Genomic DNA, 20,517 nt, shown 5'->3' with positions numbered 1-20,517 from the left:
GTCTACATGTGACTCCAGACCCACAGCGTTGTGGCTGACTCGTAAATGCCTTCTGAACAAGGGCAATTAGGGATGGGTAGTAAATGCTGACCTAGCCAGTGATGCCCACATCCCATAAACGAATAAAAAAAAATTTAGATAACCCACTATTGATTAATCAAACAGATCTGTTCATGTTTTGATCACATGTAGAGAAAAAAACTGCAGTAGGTTCCAAGTAAAGTCCCAATTCCTTTTCTAGTTTTCAACATAAATCTGTCTTTAATTTTAAAACGTAATATTTTCAACAGATCCATGAAATTAGCAATTGGGTATGAGACAATAAAACTCTCTTCATTTTTGTCACCAAATATGAATTAACTGAATACCAGCTGCTTCTTTCAGATAAGGCCATATGTTAATGGAGCTTTATACAGCATCCTTGCCATCCCTTCAATACGTGAGGAGGCAAAAGCAATGGTAAGTATGAGTGTGGAGAAGGGGCAGAACGCAGAAAAAAATCTTTATCTTCCGATGATTTCTTAGATTTAGTTTCATTATGCCATTTTTCTGACACACTTCTAGGGCATGGAAGAAATTCTGCGATGTTTTATTAAAGAAGGGAATACTGAGATGAACAGACAGCTTGAGTTTATTATAAAGCAGCTCAATTCAGGTTAGTGTACAAAAGAGGCCATGCTGATGAAAATGTTTTCTCAATGCTGTTAGTGATCTAAAACTCACTAAAGAAACCAATAGCATTTATCCACATAGTGCATGTTTTATGATCTACTGTATAAAACACCACTTGTAAAATGCTGCTAATTAAGTCCCAAAGTTTATGTAAATTGGCAGACTACTCATTTCAATTTCTCAAAATGACATATGGCTATAACTTTTAAATGTACATCTAACAGAGGAGTTGCTTGAAGAATCAGATTCTGATGATGAAGAGGAAGAGGATGATGCTGAAGTGAGTATAATTTCTTCTAGAAGTTGGTAAAAGTAAAAGCTTTGTTCACATTTTTCACAGTTACTCATGTACAACATTTTTTTGCTGCCCTAGATGTCCTTTTTGATTGTCAATGTATATGTGACCTTTGAAAAAGCTTATATTGGAGTGTTGTTCCTCCTTAAACCTAGCAAGATGTACAGGGTTAGAAGAGTGTTTTTTACCCCCTGCCACTTGGAAAGCAATTTTTACCCATAAGATCCACAGATCACAGTTGATTTACATTTAAGATACTGGTAGCTCTGACCAGTACAAACCTAGCAAATTCAATAATGACCAATGTACAATAAATTTTGCAGTTTATATTATCAGTGGAAACTACCTATCAACTCAGTTCTGTCATTTGGATTGTTTCTCTAGTCTGACGAGTACAGTGTTTTTTTTGCCATTTTATAATGATGGAATTAAAAGTACAAATAGTTTGACGGGTCTGTTCAAACTTGTCCTCAAAATTAATGCTAACCTTTAAGGAAAATTTCAAAAGATTTCCTACTTTTGAGTGGACAATCTCCCAAGTACTGTGTCTGATTTTGTTTCTATCTGTTTATAATAGTTAGTCCAGAATGATGGGATAGAGGCACTTCAGCATTTACAATATTAAACTCCATTTCTTTGTTTTAACCTTTTAAAAGCTGCATGATTTCTGACTGATGTAACAGTACAGAAGTAAGAAAATATGAGTAACTTGGTTTATTTATGGATTATGTTTTTTGGTTTAGTAATTGATTAAAATCTCAATAACAGGATGATCAGGATGCAATGGAAGCGGACCTGGATAAGGCTGAAATATTAAAACCTCAGCCTGGAGAGTTATCAGGTGAAAAATTACTGACAGCTGAGTATCTAGGGGTAAGTGTTCATTATCAGACATCTGGAAGCACTGTAAGTTGATTACTGAAGATAATTGTGAAATATTTAAGGTATAAGTTATTAAGTTAATAAAAGCAATTATAATTCACTCCTAACTGTTCGGCAAAGATGGGCTATTCAAGTAAAATTTGGGCATTCAGGACATAATGGCTTGGAAACAACTTCCATAAAATAGCTGCCTTGGTTTAAGGTCATGGCACTTATTGGGCTATCTAGCCTAGTCCCTACTTTCTATCCCAACCTTATTTGTTTTATAACCCCCACTACATCATCAATTGTGAAATAATTAATAAATTTGCGCTGAAAATTCAAGGAGTCACCTTCACATGCTTTAGGGAGTATATTGATTTGGAATGGTTTGTGGTCAAGTTTTCACCAGTGTATGGTACCTGAAAGTGATATGGAGTCAGCGTCCACCTCAGTAGGTTTCCTGGTGGATATATGATCCTTTGTTATGACCAAACATCATCTGATCTGGAATGGGGAGGGGCTATGAAGAAATTATTCTCTCTTTTTAATTCTCTGGAAATTCCCATGTTTGATATTGTATGTGAATAAGGTAACATATTTAATGATTTATATTTATTGCCTTGTTTATATTATGTTGTACCTTCTTTGCAGCTGGCCCATTTAGCTTTACTTAATAATGTTACATTACCAGTTACAAGTATTTGTCTTTATCTTTACTATTCTTTAACTGCATCTTGGATAGAATTTTTAGCTTGGTGGTGGGCGCACACCCGACCCGACTGAGCGTAAAATGACGCGCGATGACATCAGGCAAGCACCCTGACGTCATCACGCACTTGCGATATTTTGGTTGACGGGTGCTGGCCAAGTTGGTAGCATGCTTGCTGACAATTAAAAGGCCTGTTAAGCCCATTAAATGATCAATTAACTTGATTTTTTTGCTGCCTGTCCAACCTTAAGGTTGGTGGGCAGGTGAAAAGGTCAAGCAGCCTTTGCACTTTTTCGGAAACCTCATCCACAGGCGGGATGAGGTTTCCTAAAGCAAATAAAAATTTTAAAACTTAGTTAATAACACGTCCCTGCTCAAGTGACAAAGTCACATGAGGGGACATGTTTCATTACAGTTTTATTTTCTTTATTTTTTTTATTTAACACTTCTGTGCCTCAGGGAGATTATGAAGCACACACTCGCGCCAGCATGAAATTGCCTTCCAGCCCCGATTGTGGGTGGCGGTCGGCTTCCCAACCGAGCCCACCCAACATCGGTGCAATTCTGCCCCTTGTTTTCTATTACATCTGGGCTCCTGCTGCAAAATTATAAGAAAAGTTTGAAAGCATGATTTAAAATGTCATTTTAAAACACTTTCCCAACATTTAATTTTGCCCCAAAAAATCTTGGGGTGCTATCCCTTCATTACAAATTTCACAAGTCAAGTGTGATGGCCAAGTAGCTTGTGTGAGCATCATGTTTGAGGAGCTGACCATTTAAGATGCTACCAAGTTCATCTTGGCATTAGCATATCGCAGGTGAAACACGATGAAGTCATTCTTTGTCGTAGTTAGTTGAAGATACTACTCTGATTGAAAATAGTTTCTAGCATGGAAAAGCTACTAGCTTGAGCAGGAAACAGTTTAGGAATTTCCACAGTCTGGTCATTTAAATTCAGATTAATAAGGTGTGATGCTAGTACTGATCCCTGAGGAAGGTCCATTGAAATGGTATCTGCAAGAACTGATATGGTCAGCCATGTGTACCCTGAAATGCCAGCCCTGTAGCAGCAGTTCAACTATGCAGGTGGTCCAAATAGTAGAACTCTTCAATATTTTCACCTGAAGAACAGAATGCCAGACTTTATCATAGGTTGCTGTTAGATCAAAAAACACAACATCAATCTTAAGGTCTTTCTGAAACCTATTTTTGATAAAGGTGGCTAAGGCAAGTACTTGGTCACAAATGCTGCAAATACAACAGAAAGCAGCTTTATCTGGGTTGAGTGTGGCGTCAACTGTTAATTGTATAGCAATTGAGTATTTAATTGTGTTCAGGTGGTGGGCATTAACTAGGGATTATTCACTTGTATTCCTGTATGTAGGAGTCGACTGAAACTACGATTGTTGGATTAGGAGACTTGTAATGTGTATCTCTGTAAATAAAAGCTTATAAAAATGTGTAACGATTGATACCAGTTCTACCCTTCACCTGGTTTTCTGGAATAGAACATTAACTGCTGAAGTTATACACTAACAGACCAGTCCTCAAGCATCTTATGGTAAACCCTTGGGGAAGATTGGTCAGCAGCTCCAACTGACTGTGGATCCTTATCTAGTTTAAATAATCTTAGCTTGGTACCACACTGCTGAAATTCGGCCACCAAGATAACGAGCGAATAAAAGTGAGAGCCAATAACAAATTTGTGAACCAAGCTTCTGCAAATGTTCAGCATATATGTTCTCAAACTGCCTGTGGTACCTGGTTTCATATCACATGGCACGAAGTTGAAGGTTTGAAGGCCACTGGGGCCTCCCATATTGGGCATTTCAATACATCACGTACTGTCTGTTCAAAGACTAAGTCACCAAAATCCTTCAACAACTTCAATATTGCAGTGCAGTCTTTGTCCAAGCACAATATATATAAGAGGCAGTTGCCATGAGGAAATGTGGATACTGAAGTTTTATAGATAGTTTATAACCTTCCTCAGTTGGGATGTTATGCTTTCAGATGGTAACAGTTGTTCATTGAGCAGCCTATCTGAACAAAGTCCAATTACCTTTCTGGAATTTCCAGCTTTTGTTTGTACTTGTAATGGAGTGTGGTCATAGCTGCACATGGATAGTTAATGATCAGTGTTGATTGCGTGGGGTGTTGGTGGGAACAGTGCATGGCCCTGGTGGTAGATGTGACCCAGCAGATTCCAGGAGAATAATCTTGACTCCATTTCATTGACCAAAAGGGGTACACTGTTCGGGGTCATGGATCAGGACGAAGGCATTACTAGACGCCAACTTTGTAATCAATCACCCTCTTTATTGGATTGTGAGTAACCCCAGTTTATATGGTGGCTGTCATGAAGATTGTAGTGGTTGCAGGGAGGTCTGTTAACACTTTCCCTAGGCAGTTAGGGCTGGACAATAAATGCCAACTGCCATCATTATCCATATGTTGTAAACAAAGTTTGAAAAACTAGTGATCAGTATTGGGAACCTTGGTTGGTTCTGCCCCTCCCTCCCACCTCTCCCAGGCAGGGGATTGTAATAAGCATACTACATCTGTTTCCCCCACATACCCCAGCAGAAATTGACTAACTCAGCAGAAACCAGTGTATGTACCTTGGAGCTTCTGGTCTGTATGCTTCAATGCCACATCATCAATATACTTGCTCAATGTGCTATGAAAAGAGGTAGGCATTGTACAGCAAGTATTCCATAGAATTGAAAATAATTAATTTGGTAAAGGGAAAAAATATATATTAAGCCAAGGAAATAGTTCTGAATATGATATAGTCAGACTGGATATTTCATCTAAATCTTACAATTGCGGTTGATGCCAAGAAGTACTGAAATTGTAATTGTCATATTCTTAGGCTCCATTGATGGGAAAAATGTGAATTCCAATGTACAAACATATTAAGCTTTAAGAGAATATATTAGTAGCAAAGCAATAGAAAGCTCTTCTGTATCTTTTTGCTAAGATTATACTCCAAGATTATACAGCCATTTTTTCCTCTATCAACACTTAATTATTTTGGCATGCAAACGCATCTTATGTTGTAAAAGTAATATTGGCTGATTAATAATAACAGCTGGTATTAACATTAATTTACAGATGTAGCCCACTGAAAGCCTTTTTTGAATTTGTATCTGAAATATATTGTATATCGGAAAGAATACAAGGGCTGTGTTGAGAAAATTGTGTTGCTGAAGATTGAAATATTTAGGTAATACATACCATCTTCTAAATGTGCAAATCATTGAATGAGCTTTCAATGACTGGGTAAATGTGGATGTCCTCCTGGCATCTTGGCATTGCTGGGAACTGAGAGAAACTACATCCATGTGCCTTTCCAAACAGCTGTCATGAGCCTTGTTGGTTATCATAATTTAATGATGTGAAAAATGTGCACTTTCAGGCAATTTTACAATGGGTTTTCTATCATTTGACAGATAATGACAAACACAATGAAGGCTAGGAGGAAGCCACTGCCACTTTTGAATGAAAGTGTTGATGAACCTCTCCGGCGACCAGTTACACCTAGCATGCACAGAGTGGGTTATACATCGTAAGTAGTCTGAATTTAGCAACTGAAGTGTTGAAAGAGCCAATACTTTGTTTTCTTTAATGACCGGGTTAATTGGTGGAAAACTTTACATCCAGGGCTTTATAATTTGTTATGTATAATACAAATTATTCTTTTTTGACACTTTTAATTTAGGATACGTAACTGCAACTATTCTGTTTTATTGTCCTCAATACCTAGCAACTTGAGTTTTTATTTCCTTGGGAGTGAGGTGAAACATCACAATTGCATTGTTTATGTGAATTGAAAAGTTGTAGTCACATCATGTACAGAACAAATAATGATGCATCATTTTATTTTTTTTTAACATTCGTTTCTGGGATGTTGCTAACATTTATTGCCCATCCGTAACTGCCTTTGTTCTGAGTCATCCTAGGTCTGGACTCTCATGACCCCATGAGCATTCCATCTCTAAAGTGAGCCAGCTTTTACGACAATCGGCAATGGTCATCACTTGGACTTTTATTTAATTCAAATTTCACCATGCCATGATGGGATTCGAACCCAGATCTCCAGAACATTACTCTGGGTCTCTGGAATACCAGTCCAGTGACAATACCATACCACTATGCCACCACCTCCCCTTTTTGAAATTATATAACCATGACTGAAACAATTAATGATAAAATAACCATTTTAAAACTGTTCATGAAGGAGAGAAATAGAAATGCAAACCAAAGAAAAAGACATAAAATCTTAAAAAGGAAATGGAAAATAATTAAGTAAAATATAACTTGCTACAAAATGTGTAGTGTCTTCACTATTTATGAATGGAAGAATGGGTAATCTGCATTACTTTTCTAAAAATGTTTTTATCAAGTACAGTCTTTTATTCATTTAGTTAAACAAATGTATTTATCTACACAGAATTAATCAAGACTTTACTTTCTATATACTTTATAGGTTAGGAGCTGCTCTAAATAAACATGAAAGCAGAAGCCCCAGCACAGGGAGCAACCTCTATTCGCGGCAGAGCATTCGGCCACCAACTCGAAGTGGGAGCAGAACAAGCGTTTCCGAGCTTGGTGCTTCTCCTGTCAGTAAGTTGAAAATCTATATTGATTGTTTAAAAATTCTCTGGATCATCGGAGACCAGACATACATCCGGAGATGCTTATCAACGCCCCACGGAAGTCCTGGTGTACTGACCTTCACGAGAAATATCCGGGATTCCGATCGGCTGTTCTGCTGCTCCTCAGGATCCTTCGCAAAAGATTCGGCGACCTCAGACAGTTCGGATGTACTTACCCGGATAGATTACCTAGGAAATGTTAGACAGAAAAAAAAACATGTCTAACTCCTGGATAACTATGGAGCAGACCTCCAATCACTCTCACTGGCCCCTCAACTACCCTGCCTCCCAAACCACCCTCAACTACACCCCCCCCAACACCCCAACTACCCCTTGACCCCCCCCAACAACCCGCAACCATTCAACTATTCCTCTAACTCCTGACTAACCCCCCCCCCATTCCCAACTAACCTCGACCCGACTAGCTCTCCTGACCATACTAACCCCACAACCCGACTCGACTACCCCCCAACACACACCCACTCATCCATCTACCCACCTGTCTCCCTACACACCTGCCGCCCTACTGATCTGCTGCCCTAGCCACCCTGCCCACTTGCCTCTCTACCTGCCGCCCTAGCCATTGCTTCCCTAGCCACCCTATCTGTATGCCGCCTCACCCACATGCTGCCTCATCCACCTGCCCCCTCGCCCACCTGCCCCCTCACCTACCTACCATCTTACCCACCCTAACCACTTGCCCACCCTACCACCCTTTCCAATGACTCAATTACAAACATTCATCCATTCATTAACATTCACACTAGACCTTTAAACTTTCTATATGGCAACTAGTGCTGTAAAAAGAGGACCTGTCGTGGCTTCCCCCTGACTATACAGTACTGCGGTGGAGTCATTTGAGGCACGCTGCACTCCATATTTCTAGGAAAGCTGAGCTTGGAAGACCTGGCAAGATAAACGGAGCAGCACTGAGGCGGGCGAAAGTTCGCGTGGGAGCACCACCCAATGATGATTGCCGCTCCTTGGAAGATCCAAGCCATTATTTTGACAAAAATAAGATAGGCTAAAGTTCCCAACTGGCGCCTCTGCACAAGCTGATGGGGCATCCACCTGTTCAGGGACAGATTCTATGGCATCCCTAATGCTCCCCTCCATCACGCCACCATTTCCCAGTATGTGTACTGGATGGGTTAAAGTTCACCTTTCAGCATGTGGGCAGATATATGCGAATTAAATTTAAATGAGATAAATAGGGCCTTTGCTGGAATTAATTACTCCCCTCATTGAATACTGTTCCTGAGGGCCAACTGATTTGTCTCAGGCTATCTAACATTCAGCTGTCAGTAGAGGGAGCCCTTGGGGGAATCATCCAAAGAACTTGTGGTGGTGATGTCAAAGTATGATAGTCACTCAATAAAAATCAATTCTCAAAGATACCAATCTCTTCAGTGGCTGCTTCTTCCCCCCACCCCCGCCAACACCACTGTATCAGGCCAGTTGACACGTTGCAATATGTCTCTTCCACCATGTCTCTTGTGCAACTCTCTGGCAGAAGCAAGGCCTTGGCCCAAATCTTCCTGTCACTGCCGCTGCCCACGAAGATTTTCCCAACCCAGTGCTGCTTCCAAATTCTTCAGGATCTTCTGATCCCGGCTGACACCAAAATTGGCAGTGCAGCATCTCCCATCTAACTCCAGTTACTGGAATAGAGTCCAGAGTTGGAGACTTTCACACAGGGTCGCAGGCAGCAGGTAATTGCCCATCAGAAGTTTGAACATCCTGGGTAATTCCCATGTATGTTCGTGTGTCAGGACTTCCTCAGAATCATACGTCTGATCTCCAACAATCCGGAGATTGGAAGATTTGGGCCTTCATCTCCCACAACCAAATTAGCCAGGACTAGAAATTCAGTAAAATTTCTGTCCACCTCGTTGGCCCCAAATCAGAAAATCAAGGCCAACATTTTGAAGGTCATCGGCACAATTGAACTCATTACTGACACCAGGAAACAGAGAGGGACGAGAAGCTAAACTGGGGTCTCTTTTCTCAATCTCCGTAGGCAATAACTGATTGAATGCTAAGCATCCAAGACAATAAGAATCTGAAATTTCTTACCAACACTGCAAGACAATCAATCAAAACTCCAAGCTTTCAATCCAACATTGTAGCCAACTTCATTCTACCTTCACGAGCTGCACTCTACAGATGATATTTATGTCCTCCCAACAGGACAGGAACCAGTATGTTCACTAACCTATTATTGTTCATTATGCTTTTCTCTGAATTTCCCACCATAAGTAAATAGAATTTTGCAATTAGGATTCCCAAAATTGTACAGAGTTTTTACTAAAACTAAACTATTCAAATTAATAATTTTTGATGGAAATGTTTTTAATTGTGTTTTTTTCCTGCAGGTTTTGATCGCAACACATCACAGTTGGGTTCTCCAGTTGGTGATTTTGATCAGGATCTAACAGCAGCTACAAGTTTGTTAGGTATCAGGTCTTTTGACAGATTGAGTCGACAGTCTATCAGGTGAGGAGACAATGCAAATACTAAAATGCAGAAATTGTGCTGTACAAGAAAAGTCTTTATGAACTTTTTCTCAAAGTGTGCTTAATAAATTTAAAGATTTACACTTCTACCCATCATTGCTAATTTGACTTGAGTCCTTTGGAAGAAGCTAATCATTCCACTACCATTACACTCGATTACATTTTAACAATATGCACTGAAAACCATGTTACTTTCGTGCCTTTTTTTTACAGTGAAGTATGTTTTATCGATCATCTGTGCAGCTGTTTTAAAGATTAATGATCTACAATCCATTAGTGTAAACTAGACAGAGCAGCTTTTCATTTTTACCAGGTGGAATTAAGCATTGCCTGGACAGAGAGCAAAGAAAAATTTCTGGAGGGTAGAGGAAACAATTTCATGACCAAACATGACCCACCTGATTTTCCTTCCATTTAAATTAACAGGAAGAAAACCAGGTGAGCCTGCCCTGCCTCCTTTTCCTTCTTTGCACTCCGCCCAACATTAGCATGGATATGAAATAGCTGATTCAAGTACTATTCAGCATATGTGGTCAGCAGATTTATGGTTGTGTTCCCTTCCCTCCATTTTATCATCTTCCTCTTTACCCTGACAACCTTTTTGTCCAATTAATGTAAAGAAGAAACAAGGCCTACAGACTGTTCAGCTGAGATCCGGTTTAGTGGGCCACTTGCTTAATACATTTTCTGGCAGTGGTGGCAGAATTAGCTTTGTGTCATGAAAATTAAAATGTGGTTAATAATTAGGTGTTACTTAACCTTGAAGATGTGCTATCAATTATCTTTTATTCATCCATTCTGTTGTTTCTGCCCTTGCAGGCAAAATGATTATGAAGTTGCATTTGACAGTAGGCCCAGGATTCCTAGGACTCCAGATGTTTCTACTAGCCCAAGAAAGATCAAAACTCCAACAATTGCCCCTCAGTTTTCTCAGTCTGGTCCGCAACAGACAAGCCGTCCAAGTTCTGGAGGGTCCTCTAACAGAAGCAAACAGAGTGAGTAATAAAGAGCAGGGAGAAAGTGTGTGTCGTCACGCTACTCCCCATTCTAAAGCTTCTGCAACACACTGCACCACAAAATGGTAGCAGTTAGGGCATTATAATGGGTTGTAATGTTCCTGGTCTAAGGAGGGGAAAAATCAACTTGTTTCTTGTTCCTGATTGCTATCTGGTGGTGACTGTTAAGAAAGGACACGGGTAGGTGTTGGGTGAAGACAGCTATCAGCTTTCTTGTGAAGCACATGACATTTGAATAGTCTTGTCACTCTGTCTAAATTCAGATAAGCTGGCTACACTTAATGCTTACCTTGTCACCAGTTTCTCACTTTGCTTTCTTGTTTTCTGCTTTTTATTTTTCCTCATTTAGTATTTTCCCTTTCTTTCCAGTTTCTCTATCTTTCAGTTACCTACTTTCCTCTGTTCATAGCCTCATAGCTTACCTGGAAGTGGATGGATGTTGGTGCTTGGCTATTTCTTGTTGCTTTTTCCTTTTGTTGCCGAGCAAAAAAAAGGACAACCTAGTGGTGAGGTACTCCAAGATGCAAATGAAATGACACTGCTAAAGCCTTGGCTTTTAGGCTGACTCAGTCTGTTAGAAAATACATGTATATGTATACGCTATCTAACTTCTTTGATACTGCTGTGTTTTGAGAAATAAGAAATATCTGTCTTTCTATCTTTTCCTGTCTTGCAAATGTATGCACTTTAACTAAAATGAATTGCTGTACAAACCTTGGAGACACCCTGACACCATGAAAACCACTATATAAACGCAATACAATTTTTCCAGTTCATTTCAAATCACTGGTCCTCTGTTTTTGCTGACACTGATTTTACTGCAATTTTCTTATTTTGTGCATTCATGGGGCTGAATTTTACACAGGGGGGTGAGGTCGGGCCTTTAATTGTCTTGATGTGGGCCTTTGCCCCCTTTGGAGAGGAAATCCCATCTCCAAGAGCTGCTGGCCACTGTTTGGCAGTCCCTGAAGATGAGTAGCATGGACCCAGACTTACCGGGGCCAAGTTGGCACAAACTGGTGGGGAAAAATGCAGGGATGAAATACCTTGTGGGGATTGGCCTCTGATGGGCACAGGGTGCTTGACTAGAAGGCAGCCCCACCCCAGCCTGCCACAAAGCTCACCAAGTTTTATTGGGTGATGTGAGGAAGCTCTGAGTAAGGGCCTTAATTGGCCCAGGGGCAAGCAGGCTGCCCAACATTTCCCCCTACAGTGGGTAAAATACCCATGAGGACAGATGAATAGGCAATGGGCATGGTGCCACTGCCATGTCACCCAATTTTACACTCCACTGCATCTGCTGACCTGCCCTTGGGGGAGTGCAAGATTCTGGCTTTTTGTCTTGCCTATGGAATGGAATTTTTTTCATTCTTTCATGCAATGTGAGCATCTCTGACAAGGCCAGCCATTTGTGGCCCACCCTAATTGTCCTTGAGAAGGTGGCGGTGAGCTGCCTTCTTGAACCGCTAGAGTCCATCTTGTGCAGGTGAATGCAAATACCATTCTCTACCTGCAGTATTTATATTATTTTTATTAAAATTATATTTAGACCCTAAATACACTGTGGATATAGATAAAAATCCAATTTTCCATTTTTATTACAAGCAGCTATTTGATAGAAGAGTTACCAACTGAAAGCACACAAAAACAAGCTCTGCAGTTAAACAATAACAGTAAATTTTCCTGCTGTTGTCAGAAATGCACCTTAATTGCAGACAACATAATATCGGATGCTGCTAATTGCCAAATTTTAGACTCGCAAATTTTGTATTATGAACTATTGACTTTGAAAGTGTGTGCTCCTCATATCTTTTGTCCCACTTTTTTATAAGACATTGCTGTTTCCTGCTTAATGCTTTCATTGGCAAATTGCAGCGTGGAGGAGGAAATGTAGCACTTCGGAAAATCTACAGTATAGTTGGAATGCACTGATCCGAAAAAGCTTTATTATATTTTTGTTACTTTTTATAATTGCTATCCGTTGTTTTCTAAACTGGAAACTTTAGTGAAATGTTTTGCATTACAAAGAGGCTGTTTAGACTAGTTTAGTTAGAGACCAATTTTTATTTCTCAACAGTAGTGACATTTAATGGCTTAATCATGATATTGAGTAATTGGGGAAAGCCATTCTCCTTCTTGCAATAACACATTCTTCATTGACTTTATGCACTTACAAAAGTTGTTTTCAAGGCTTATGATTATGAATAGGTTTGATTTGCAAATGTTGTTTCTTTCAATATTTATTACTTATGCAACTTTTGAATTCAGTTTCAGTTTGGCTCAGTTGATAGCATTCATGACTCTGAATCAAAAAATTGTAGATTCAAGTTATAATTAAGGGCTAGAGCATATAGATAGCATTCGATCTGTCGACTTAATAATTGAGCTCAGTTGAAGATTATGAGATTCCGTGTAAAAAAGGTTCAAGGCTCCAGCGGTGTGCATAGTTTCAGTGAGAGATGATTGGACATGTTTAAGGTAATTTATTGAACAAAATAATTATTCAAGTAACAAAGGGTGAAACAATGCTCCACAGACATTGTAATGGTCTATTAAGCATCTATTCATCCACTTCACTTATGTAATATAAATTACTATGCAAAGCAGTTTGACTGCAGACAGAAATAATGAAATATGTGCCATCTACAAGATGCACTGCAACAATTCACCAAGGCTTCTTTGACACCTCCCGAACCCAAGACACCTACCACCGAGAAGGACGAGCAGCAAGCTCATAGGAACATCACAACTTCCAAGTTCCCTTCCAAGCCTCACACCATCCTGAAATATATTGCTGCTCCTTTGTTGCTGGGCCAAAATCATGGAACTTCCTACCTAACAGCACCATGAAAGTATCTTCACCAGATGGACAGGGGTTTCAGTTGGACTCGAGTACAAATAAATATAGGCAATAACTGCTTTCCTCGCCAGCGACACCCACATCCCGTAATTGAATAAAAAAGTCATGGATTATTAACTTATTGCACCCATTCACAAAGTTTCTAGCTTTTTTAACAGCAACAAATTAAGTTGCCATGATAAAGCATGGACTCTGAATGAGGCTGGCACCCTAGTCATTGCATGCACCAGGCACAAACCTGTGTTTGAAAGGCACGGCCTATGTGTCCCTTAGATCAGTCAGGATCAGAGAATTGGGAATTGGGTTTCTGACAGGACAAAGGGAGTTAGGTGTGCTGTGTCCAGTGACAGCTGCCTCCTATGATGGGGCAACTGCTGGTTGTAAAAGGGTCATCCTCAGCAGCTGGATCCTGTAAGACCAGTGTGTTTGGCGTAAAACCTGGGTGTGGATAGAGATGATCCTGGAAACTGCTGACTTGTATGTTTTTTATGGACCAAAACACTTGCTACAGTGGGTGGAGCTGCAATGCGGATATAGGGGCCTTTACAGGACTACTGTCCTCAGCTGACCTCTTGACAGAGCAGACATTGGACATCCTCTCTCATGTTCAGTCAGGAGCTTCATCTGAACTTGAGGTGTCGCGGATTCCTATGATGTTCCTGAATCAACCTGCTTTGCCATCTAAACCTCTGTAATCCAGTTGCCCTTATATCGGGCTCAAATTTTTACTGTGCCTTAGAGTGGATTGGAGCACACCTTCCCTACCATTCCATAGCCTTTAATGCACTGGAAGGTCAGACTAAGGAAGTGACTACTGTCTCATAGGTGCTACAGGTGTTGGTACAACTATATGGCTGCCTGGCAGAGATGCATCACATGCAGAGTGAGAGTGACCAGGGATTGTTGTGAAGGGTTGGCTCTCAGGGAGGGGATGGGGATTATGGCCATAGTCAAGCATCACCTCCACATCACCACCTTTATGGTGCATTGGGGTGATAGAAGTGCCCTTGCCATTCCACTCTCCCTACGCACTTATGGTCCCCTCATTCCTCCTCTTCCCATTCAATTTCTGTCTCAATGTCCTATCCAGACCTTGTTCCCTCTGCTTAGTGTGGAACTGTAGGATGGAAAAACAAAAGAATACAATCATGCAGCTTGTTAATTTGTCTTATCATTTAATTGTATGCTTTGCATTCAATGAATAAATGGAAAAGGACAGTTTGACCTAAGTGGTCTATGCATGGGCAACCTTCCGCTTAGATCTCCTTTTCTCATCTTGCCACCACTAGCAGCCTATCAAGTCTCTAATGTCCCTCCTTTCTTAATCTCATCCTTGAGTAGCATCCTTGAGTACACTTGATCCCTTCATCCAAGTCATTAATATAGATTGGAAACAGTTGAGGCTCCAGCACCGATCCCTGTGGTAGCAATGGGGCATGGATGTGGCTTCAAGCAGCACTCTAAAACTTCAGCACACGTTCTTGGGTGGGATTTCAGTGCAATACCGAGGGAATGCTGTCTTATTGGATGTGTCACCTTACAGATAAAATGTTAACTCATAACCCCTGCACTTGACCAGGTGGATATAGATAGGGTGTAAAGCCTATAATGTATCATGTATTCTCTACATATCTATTTTATATAAAGTCCCTGGACTGAGGAAGTCTATGGTATTAAATCCTACCTTGGCAACTTGATGAGATCCCCAATTTTTTTTTGCAAGATTCTCTTACATGTCAAATATGGCTCCAGCAACATTTCCATTCAAGCATCAGTAAACTTTGGGAAACAGTGTCATGATCAAAATCGTGAGGGGTCTGGACAGGGTAGATAGGGAAAAAAATATGCCTATTGGTGGAAGAATTGAGAACAAGAGGGCACAGGTTTAAGTAATTGGCAAAAGAAGCACTGGTGACATGAGGAATTTTTTTTCCCACAGTGCATGATTAGGATCTGGAATGTATTGCCTGAGTGAGGTCGAGACATTCAAGTAGGAATTGGATTATTATCTGAAAAGGAAGAATGTGCGAGGTATGGGGAGAGGGCAGGGAGTGGCAGTCAGTAATGTGCTCCTACAGAGAACTAGCACAGACATAATGGCTGGATGGCCTCCTTCTGTACTGTAACAATTCTGAGATTCTGTGAATGTTCACCCCTACTTTTTTCTTCCATCTAAAAATGTAAGATTAATTGAGGTGCAAAATTTTTCTTGAACAAAGATTCAATATATGGTCATGGGGGCTGGGTGCACATAGTGGATTCACTGCACCTGATGTCCAAAGTGTCTTGATATTGAGGCTTGAGTCTCAATTGCATTGAGTCAGTGAGCTGTAGAGAGCAACAGAAGGCTCGCTAGTCAGGTGCAGTGAAAACTCAGGGTGCAGCTGGTTTTGCGGTGGCCCTTAGATTAGTGAAGAAGGGGAGTTGGTAACTGGGAAGAGGGGCTTTCAAGGGGGATGGGTGCCAACTGGGAGGGGAATCAGTGTCAGGAAGTGGCCTGCATTTTTTTGAAAGTGAAGTCAGAATCATAGAAAGGGGCCACGGCCCACTGTGTTTGCACCAGCTGAAAAACCCAGCTTAATCCCACTTTCCAGCATTTGATCAGTAGCTCTGCATGTAACGGCCCTTCAGGTGCATATCCAGAAATCTTTTAGATGAGTTGAGGGTTTCTGCCTCTACTACCCTTTCAGGCAGAGTTTCAGACCCCTACAACCCTCTGAGTGAAAAAAAAATGTCCTCATCTTCCCTTTAATCCTTCCACCAATCACTTTAAATCACCTCATAGATCATGTCCCAGTCACCACCATTGCCATCCTTGGATAAGCCCTGTGCCACCAGCAGGACCGACCCAAAAGAGGTGGCAGCACCACGGTATACAGTCAGGAGGGAGTTGCCTTGGGAGTCCTCAACATTAACTCCGGCCCCCATGAAGTCTCATGGCATCAGGGCAAACATGGGCATGCAAACTTTCTGCAGATTACCATGTACTGCTCCCCTCAGCTGATGAATCAGTACTCCTCCATGTTGAACACCACTTAGAGGAAGCACTGAGGATAGCAAGGGTGCAGAACGTACTATGGGTGGGGGACTTCAATGTCCATCACCACGAGTGGCTCAGTAGTACCACCACAGACCAAGCTAGCTGAGGCCTAAAGGACGTAGCTGCAAGACTGGGTCTACAACAGGTGGTGAGAGAACCAACAAGAGGTAAAACATACTTGACCTCATCCTCACCAACCTGCCTGTCGCAGATGCATCTGTCCATGACAGAATTGGTAGGAGTGACCACCGCACTGAACTTATGGAGTTGAAGTCCCGTCTTCACATTGAGGACACCCTGCATCATGTTGTGTAGCACTACCACCGTGCTAAATGGGATAGATTTTGAACAGATCTAGCAAAACAAGACTGGGCATCCATGAGGCACTGTTGGTCATATGCAGCAGCAGAATTGTACTCGACCACAATCTGTAACCTGTTGGCCTGGCATATACCCTATGCTGTCATTACCACCAAGCCTATGGATTGGCCTTGGTTCAATGAAGAGTGCAGGAGGGGCAAGCCAGGAGCAGCACCAAGCATACCTAAAAATGAGATGTCAACCTGGTGAAGCTACAAAACAGTACTACTTGTGGAGCAAACAGTATAAGCAGCAAGTGATAGAGCTAAGCCACGACCAACAGACCAGATCTAAGCTCTGCAGTCCTGCCACATCCAGTCATGAATGGTGGTGGACAATTAAACAACTCACTGGAGGAGGAGGCTCCTCAAATATCCCCATCCTCAATGATGGAGGAGCCCAGCACAACAGTGAAAAAGATGAGGCTGAAGTGCCAAGTGAATGACCCATCTCAGCCTCCTTCGGAGGGCCCTAACATCACCGATGTCAGTCTTCAGCCAATTTGACTCACTTAATGTGATATCAAGAAACGGCTGAAGGCACTGGAAACTGCAATGGCTATGGGCCGTGACAATATTCGGCAATAGTACTGAAGGCTTGTGCTGCAGAATTTGCCACGCCCCTAGCCAAGCTGCTCCAGTCCAGCTACAACACTGGCATCTACCCAGCAATGTGGAAAATTGCCCAGGTATGTCCTGTACACAAAAAGCAGGACAAATCCAACCTGGCCAATTGCCGCCCCATCAGTCTATTCTCCATCATCAGTAAAGTGATGGAAGGGGTCACCATCAATGCTATCAAGCTGCACTTGCTTAGCAGTAACCTGCTCACTGACGCTCAGTTTGGGTCCTGCCAGGACCACTCAGCTTCTGGCCCCATTACAGCCTTGGTTCAAATATGGCCTAAGAGGTGAACTCCAGAGGTGAAGTGAGAGTGACTGCCCTTGACATCAAGGCAGCATTTGACCGAGCATGTCATCAAGGAGCCCTAGCAAAACTGGAGTTAATGGGAATCGGGGAAAATTTTCCACTGGTCGGAGTCATACATAGCACAAAGGAAGATGGTTGTGGTCGTTAGAGGTCAATCGCCTCAGTTCCAGGACATCACTGCAGGAGTTCTTCAGGGTAATGTCCGAGGCCCAACCATCTTCAGTAATGACCTTCCTTCCATCATAAGGTCAGAAGTGGGGATGTTCGCTGATGATTGCACAATGTTCAGCACCATTCACAACTCCTCAGATACTGAAGCAGTCCATGTCCAAATGCAACAAGATCTGAACAATATCCAGACTTGGGCTGACAAGTGCAAGTAACATTCACGCCACACGTGCCAGGCAATGACTATCTCCACGAAGAGGGAACCTAACCATCACCCTTTGACATTCAATGGCATTACCATCACTGAATCCCCTGCTATCAACTTCCTGGAGATTACCATTGACCAGAAACTGAACTGGACTAGCCATATAAATACTGTGGCTACAAGAGCAGGTCAGAGGCTAGGAGTCCTGCGGCGAGTGACTCATCTCCTGACTCCCCAAAGCCTGTCCACCAACTACAAGGCATAAGTCAGGAGTGTGATGGAATACTCTCCGTTTGCCTGGATGAGTGCAGCTCCCACAACACTCAAGAAGCTTGACACCATCCAGGACAAAGCAGCTCACTAGATTGGCACCCCATCCACAACATTCATTCCCTCCACCAACGTCGAACAGTGGCAACAGTGTGTACCATCCACAAGATGTAAGATGTACTGTAGAAACTCACCAGGGGTCCTTAGACAGCGCTTCCAAAATCATGATCACTACTATCTAAAAGGACAAAGGCAGCAGATACACTGGAACACCACCAACTGGAAGTTCCCCTCCAAGCCACTCACCATCCTGACTTGGAAACATATCACTATTCCTTCACAATCGCTGGGTGAAAATCCTTGAACAGCCTCCCTAACAGCACTGTGGTTGTACCTACACCACATGGACTGCAGTGGTTCAAGAAGGCAGCTCACCACCACCTCCTCAAGAGGAATTAGGGATGGACAATAAATGCTGACCTAGCCACTGATGCCCCCATCCCGTAAATGAATTAAAAAAATTTATGCCCCCAGGCACCAACCTCTCTGCTAATGTAAATAGGTCCTTCCCACCACTGTATCCAGGCCCCTCATAACTTTGTGCATATAAGTGAAGATGAGCATTTGTCTCTTTCACCTCCACGTTCAAAGGTGTACATTTTAACAACTTACCACTTAACCCTTACCCAGATATACTTCTCACTCCCACACCCTGATATACATGCCTTGTGGATTGTTATTTACTTTAGGCTCACATAGATTCATTTTTCCTGAGTGCAGCTGACATCAGCTACCTCATAGCAAACCAGCCTTACAGAGGGGCCCTGAAACAGGAATAATGCCTGTGGTTACTGCACACTGATTTTTTTTTTTGGCTTTTTTCCGTTATGGTGGTTAATGAGCATGTATTTCTTGCCCAGTGTATTGGAGGTTTAGGAGACTGTTTAGCACCCAGTCAATGGCTGCTGTGCCACGGCTTGACAAATTGCTTGGCACTTGTCTCTGCACATTTTTTGATGTTTCTCCCTCGAGTTTTTCAATTCTTAAAACCGACATTTCTCTCTCTGTCAGCTCTTAAAGATTTGCATTCTTGTTCTCACAAATAATACAATTAGTAAATAGGGAATAGACAAAAGCCAGATTTCTGGACAACAGGGTTAAGCTGTCTGCATCTAAATTCAACTTGTTTGTTCCTTTTCTAGGCAGCCAGTCATACAGGAAATGACAATGGATCTTTCCTCAGGAATCACCTGCTGAATTCTTCAATATGTGGCCAACTTCCTGTAAAGATCCTCCTCATCACATACTGTCTACAGAACTGGAGTTACAAAATTAAATAAAAGAGAGATTATGTTGTCCGTACACAGCATGTATTTTTTGTATTCCATAACAGAATTCTTTGGCAATAATTCCAGAAATGTAAATAATGTAGAATAATTTATCCCTTTGTTCTTTATTATGCTTTCGTAAGTGGTATTTTTATTTTGAGAAGGTCTTAAATTTTGTGTTTGAGTTTTGTTCATTTGTTTTGTAATGCTTTTTGTGAGGATCTTTTATTATTTCCTTCATATTGTTGTGGTAATGAAATGAATAAAAGATCATTGCTCTGAAAGTGCAGCACAATAACATGTATTAGTCCATTTGTCTGAAATAGTATTTTAATAGGGGCATTCACTTAGTTTATTGACTATATCAGTGGAACACTTTCCCATTTGTTGCAGCTCCTAAATATACTCAAGTAATATTTCTTAATTGCACCTTATGAAAGTTCAAAAATAGACATACTACTTGTCCTTGTACCTTTTCTTAAAATATGTCAAATTATGCAATGTTGTTACCCAATGAGAATTTGACTGAGAATACCAAAACTCATTTCACTTAGTACCCTGACAACAATTAGAAAAGAGAATTTGGTTCCATCAGCGTGACCTCACCAAGGTGAACAGCACCCA

At 41.5% G+C, this 20,517-nt stretch overlaps 1 protein-coding gene across 6 annotated transcripts in view; it reads left to right on the top strand.

The window, feature by feature from the left end:
• The window catches only part of LOC121293264 (lisH domain-containing protein ARMC9), a 114,731-nt gene extending 94,543 nt beyond the window's left edge, over positions 1–20,188 (top strand). For 4 of the 6 annotated variants that reach the window (XM_041216157.1, XM_041216143.1, XM_041216151.1 and 1 more), the window contains 9 exons: positions 385–459; positions 565–655; positions 897–952; positions 1,736–1,840; positions 5,996–6,111; positions 7,033–7,169; positions 9,577–9,697; positions 10,537–10,712; positions 19,768–20,188. In XM_041216157.1, coding sequence (XP_041072091.1) covers positions 385–459; positions 565–655; positions 897–952; positions 1,736–1,840; positions 5,996–6,111; positions 7,033–7,169; positions 9,577–9,697; positions 10,537–10,712; positions 19,768–19,790 — 900 coding nt within the window. In that variant the 3' untranslated portion in view covers positions 19,791–20,188. Of the gene's footprint in view, positions 1–384; positions 460–564; positions 656–896; positions 953–1,735; positions 1,841–5,995; positions 6,112–7,032; positions 7,170–9,221; positions 9,403–9,576; positions 9,698–10,536; positions 10,713–19,767 lie in introns of all 6 variants that reach the window. The other 2 variants (XR_005946478.1, XM_041216165.1) reach the window with 2 other exon arrangements.
• The last annotated feature ends 329 nt before the right edge of the window (positions 20,189–20,517 follow it).

This window comes from Carcharodon carcharias, chromosome 2 (assembly GCF_017639515.1).
Source record: "Carcharodon carcharias isolate sCarCar2 chromosome 2, sCarCar2.pri, whole genome shotgun sequence".
Taxonomy (NCBI): domain Eukaryota; kingdom Metazoa; phylum Chordata; class Chondrichthyes; order Lamniformes; family Lamnidae; genus Carcharodon; species Carcharodon carcharias.
Note: the sequence above shows the minus strand (reverse complement) of the source record. Positions and strands in the feature narration are given on the sequence as shown.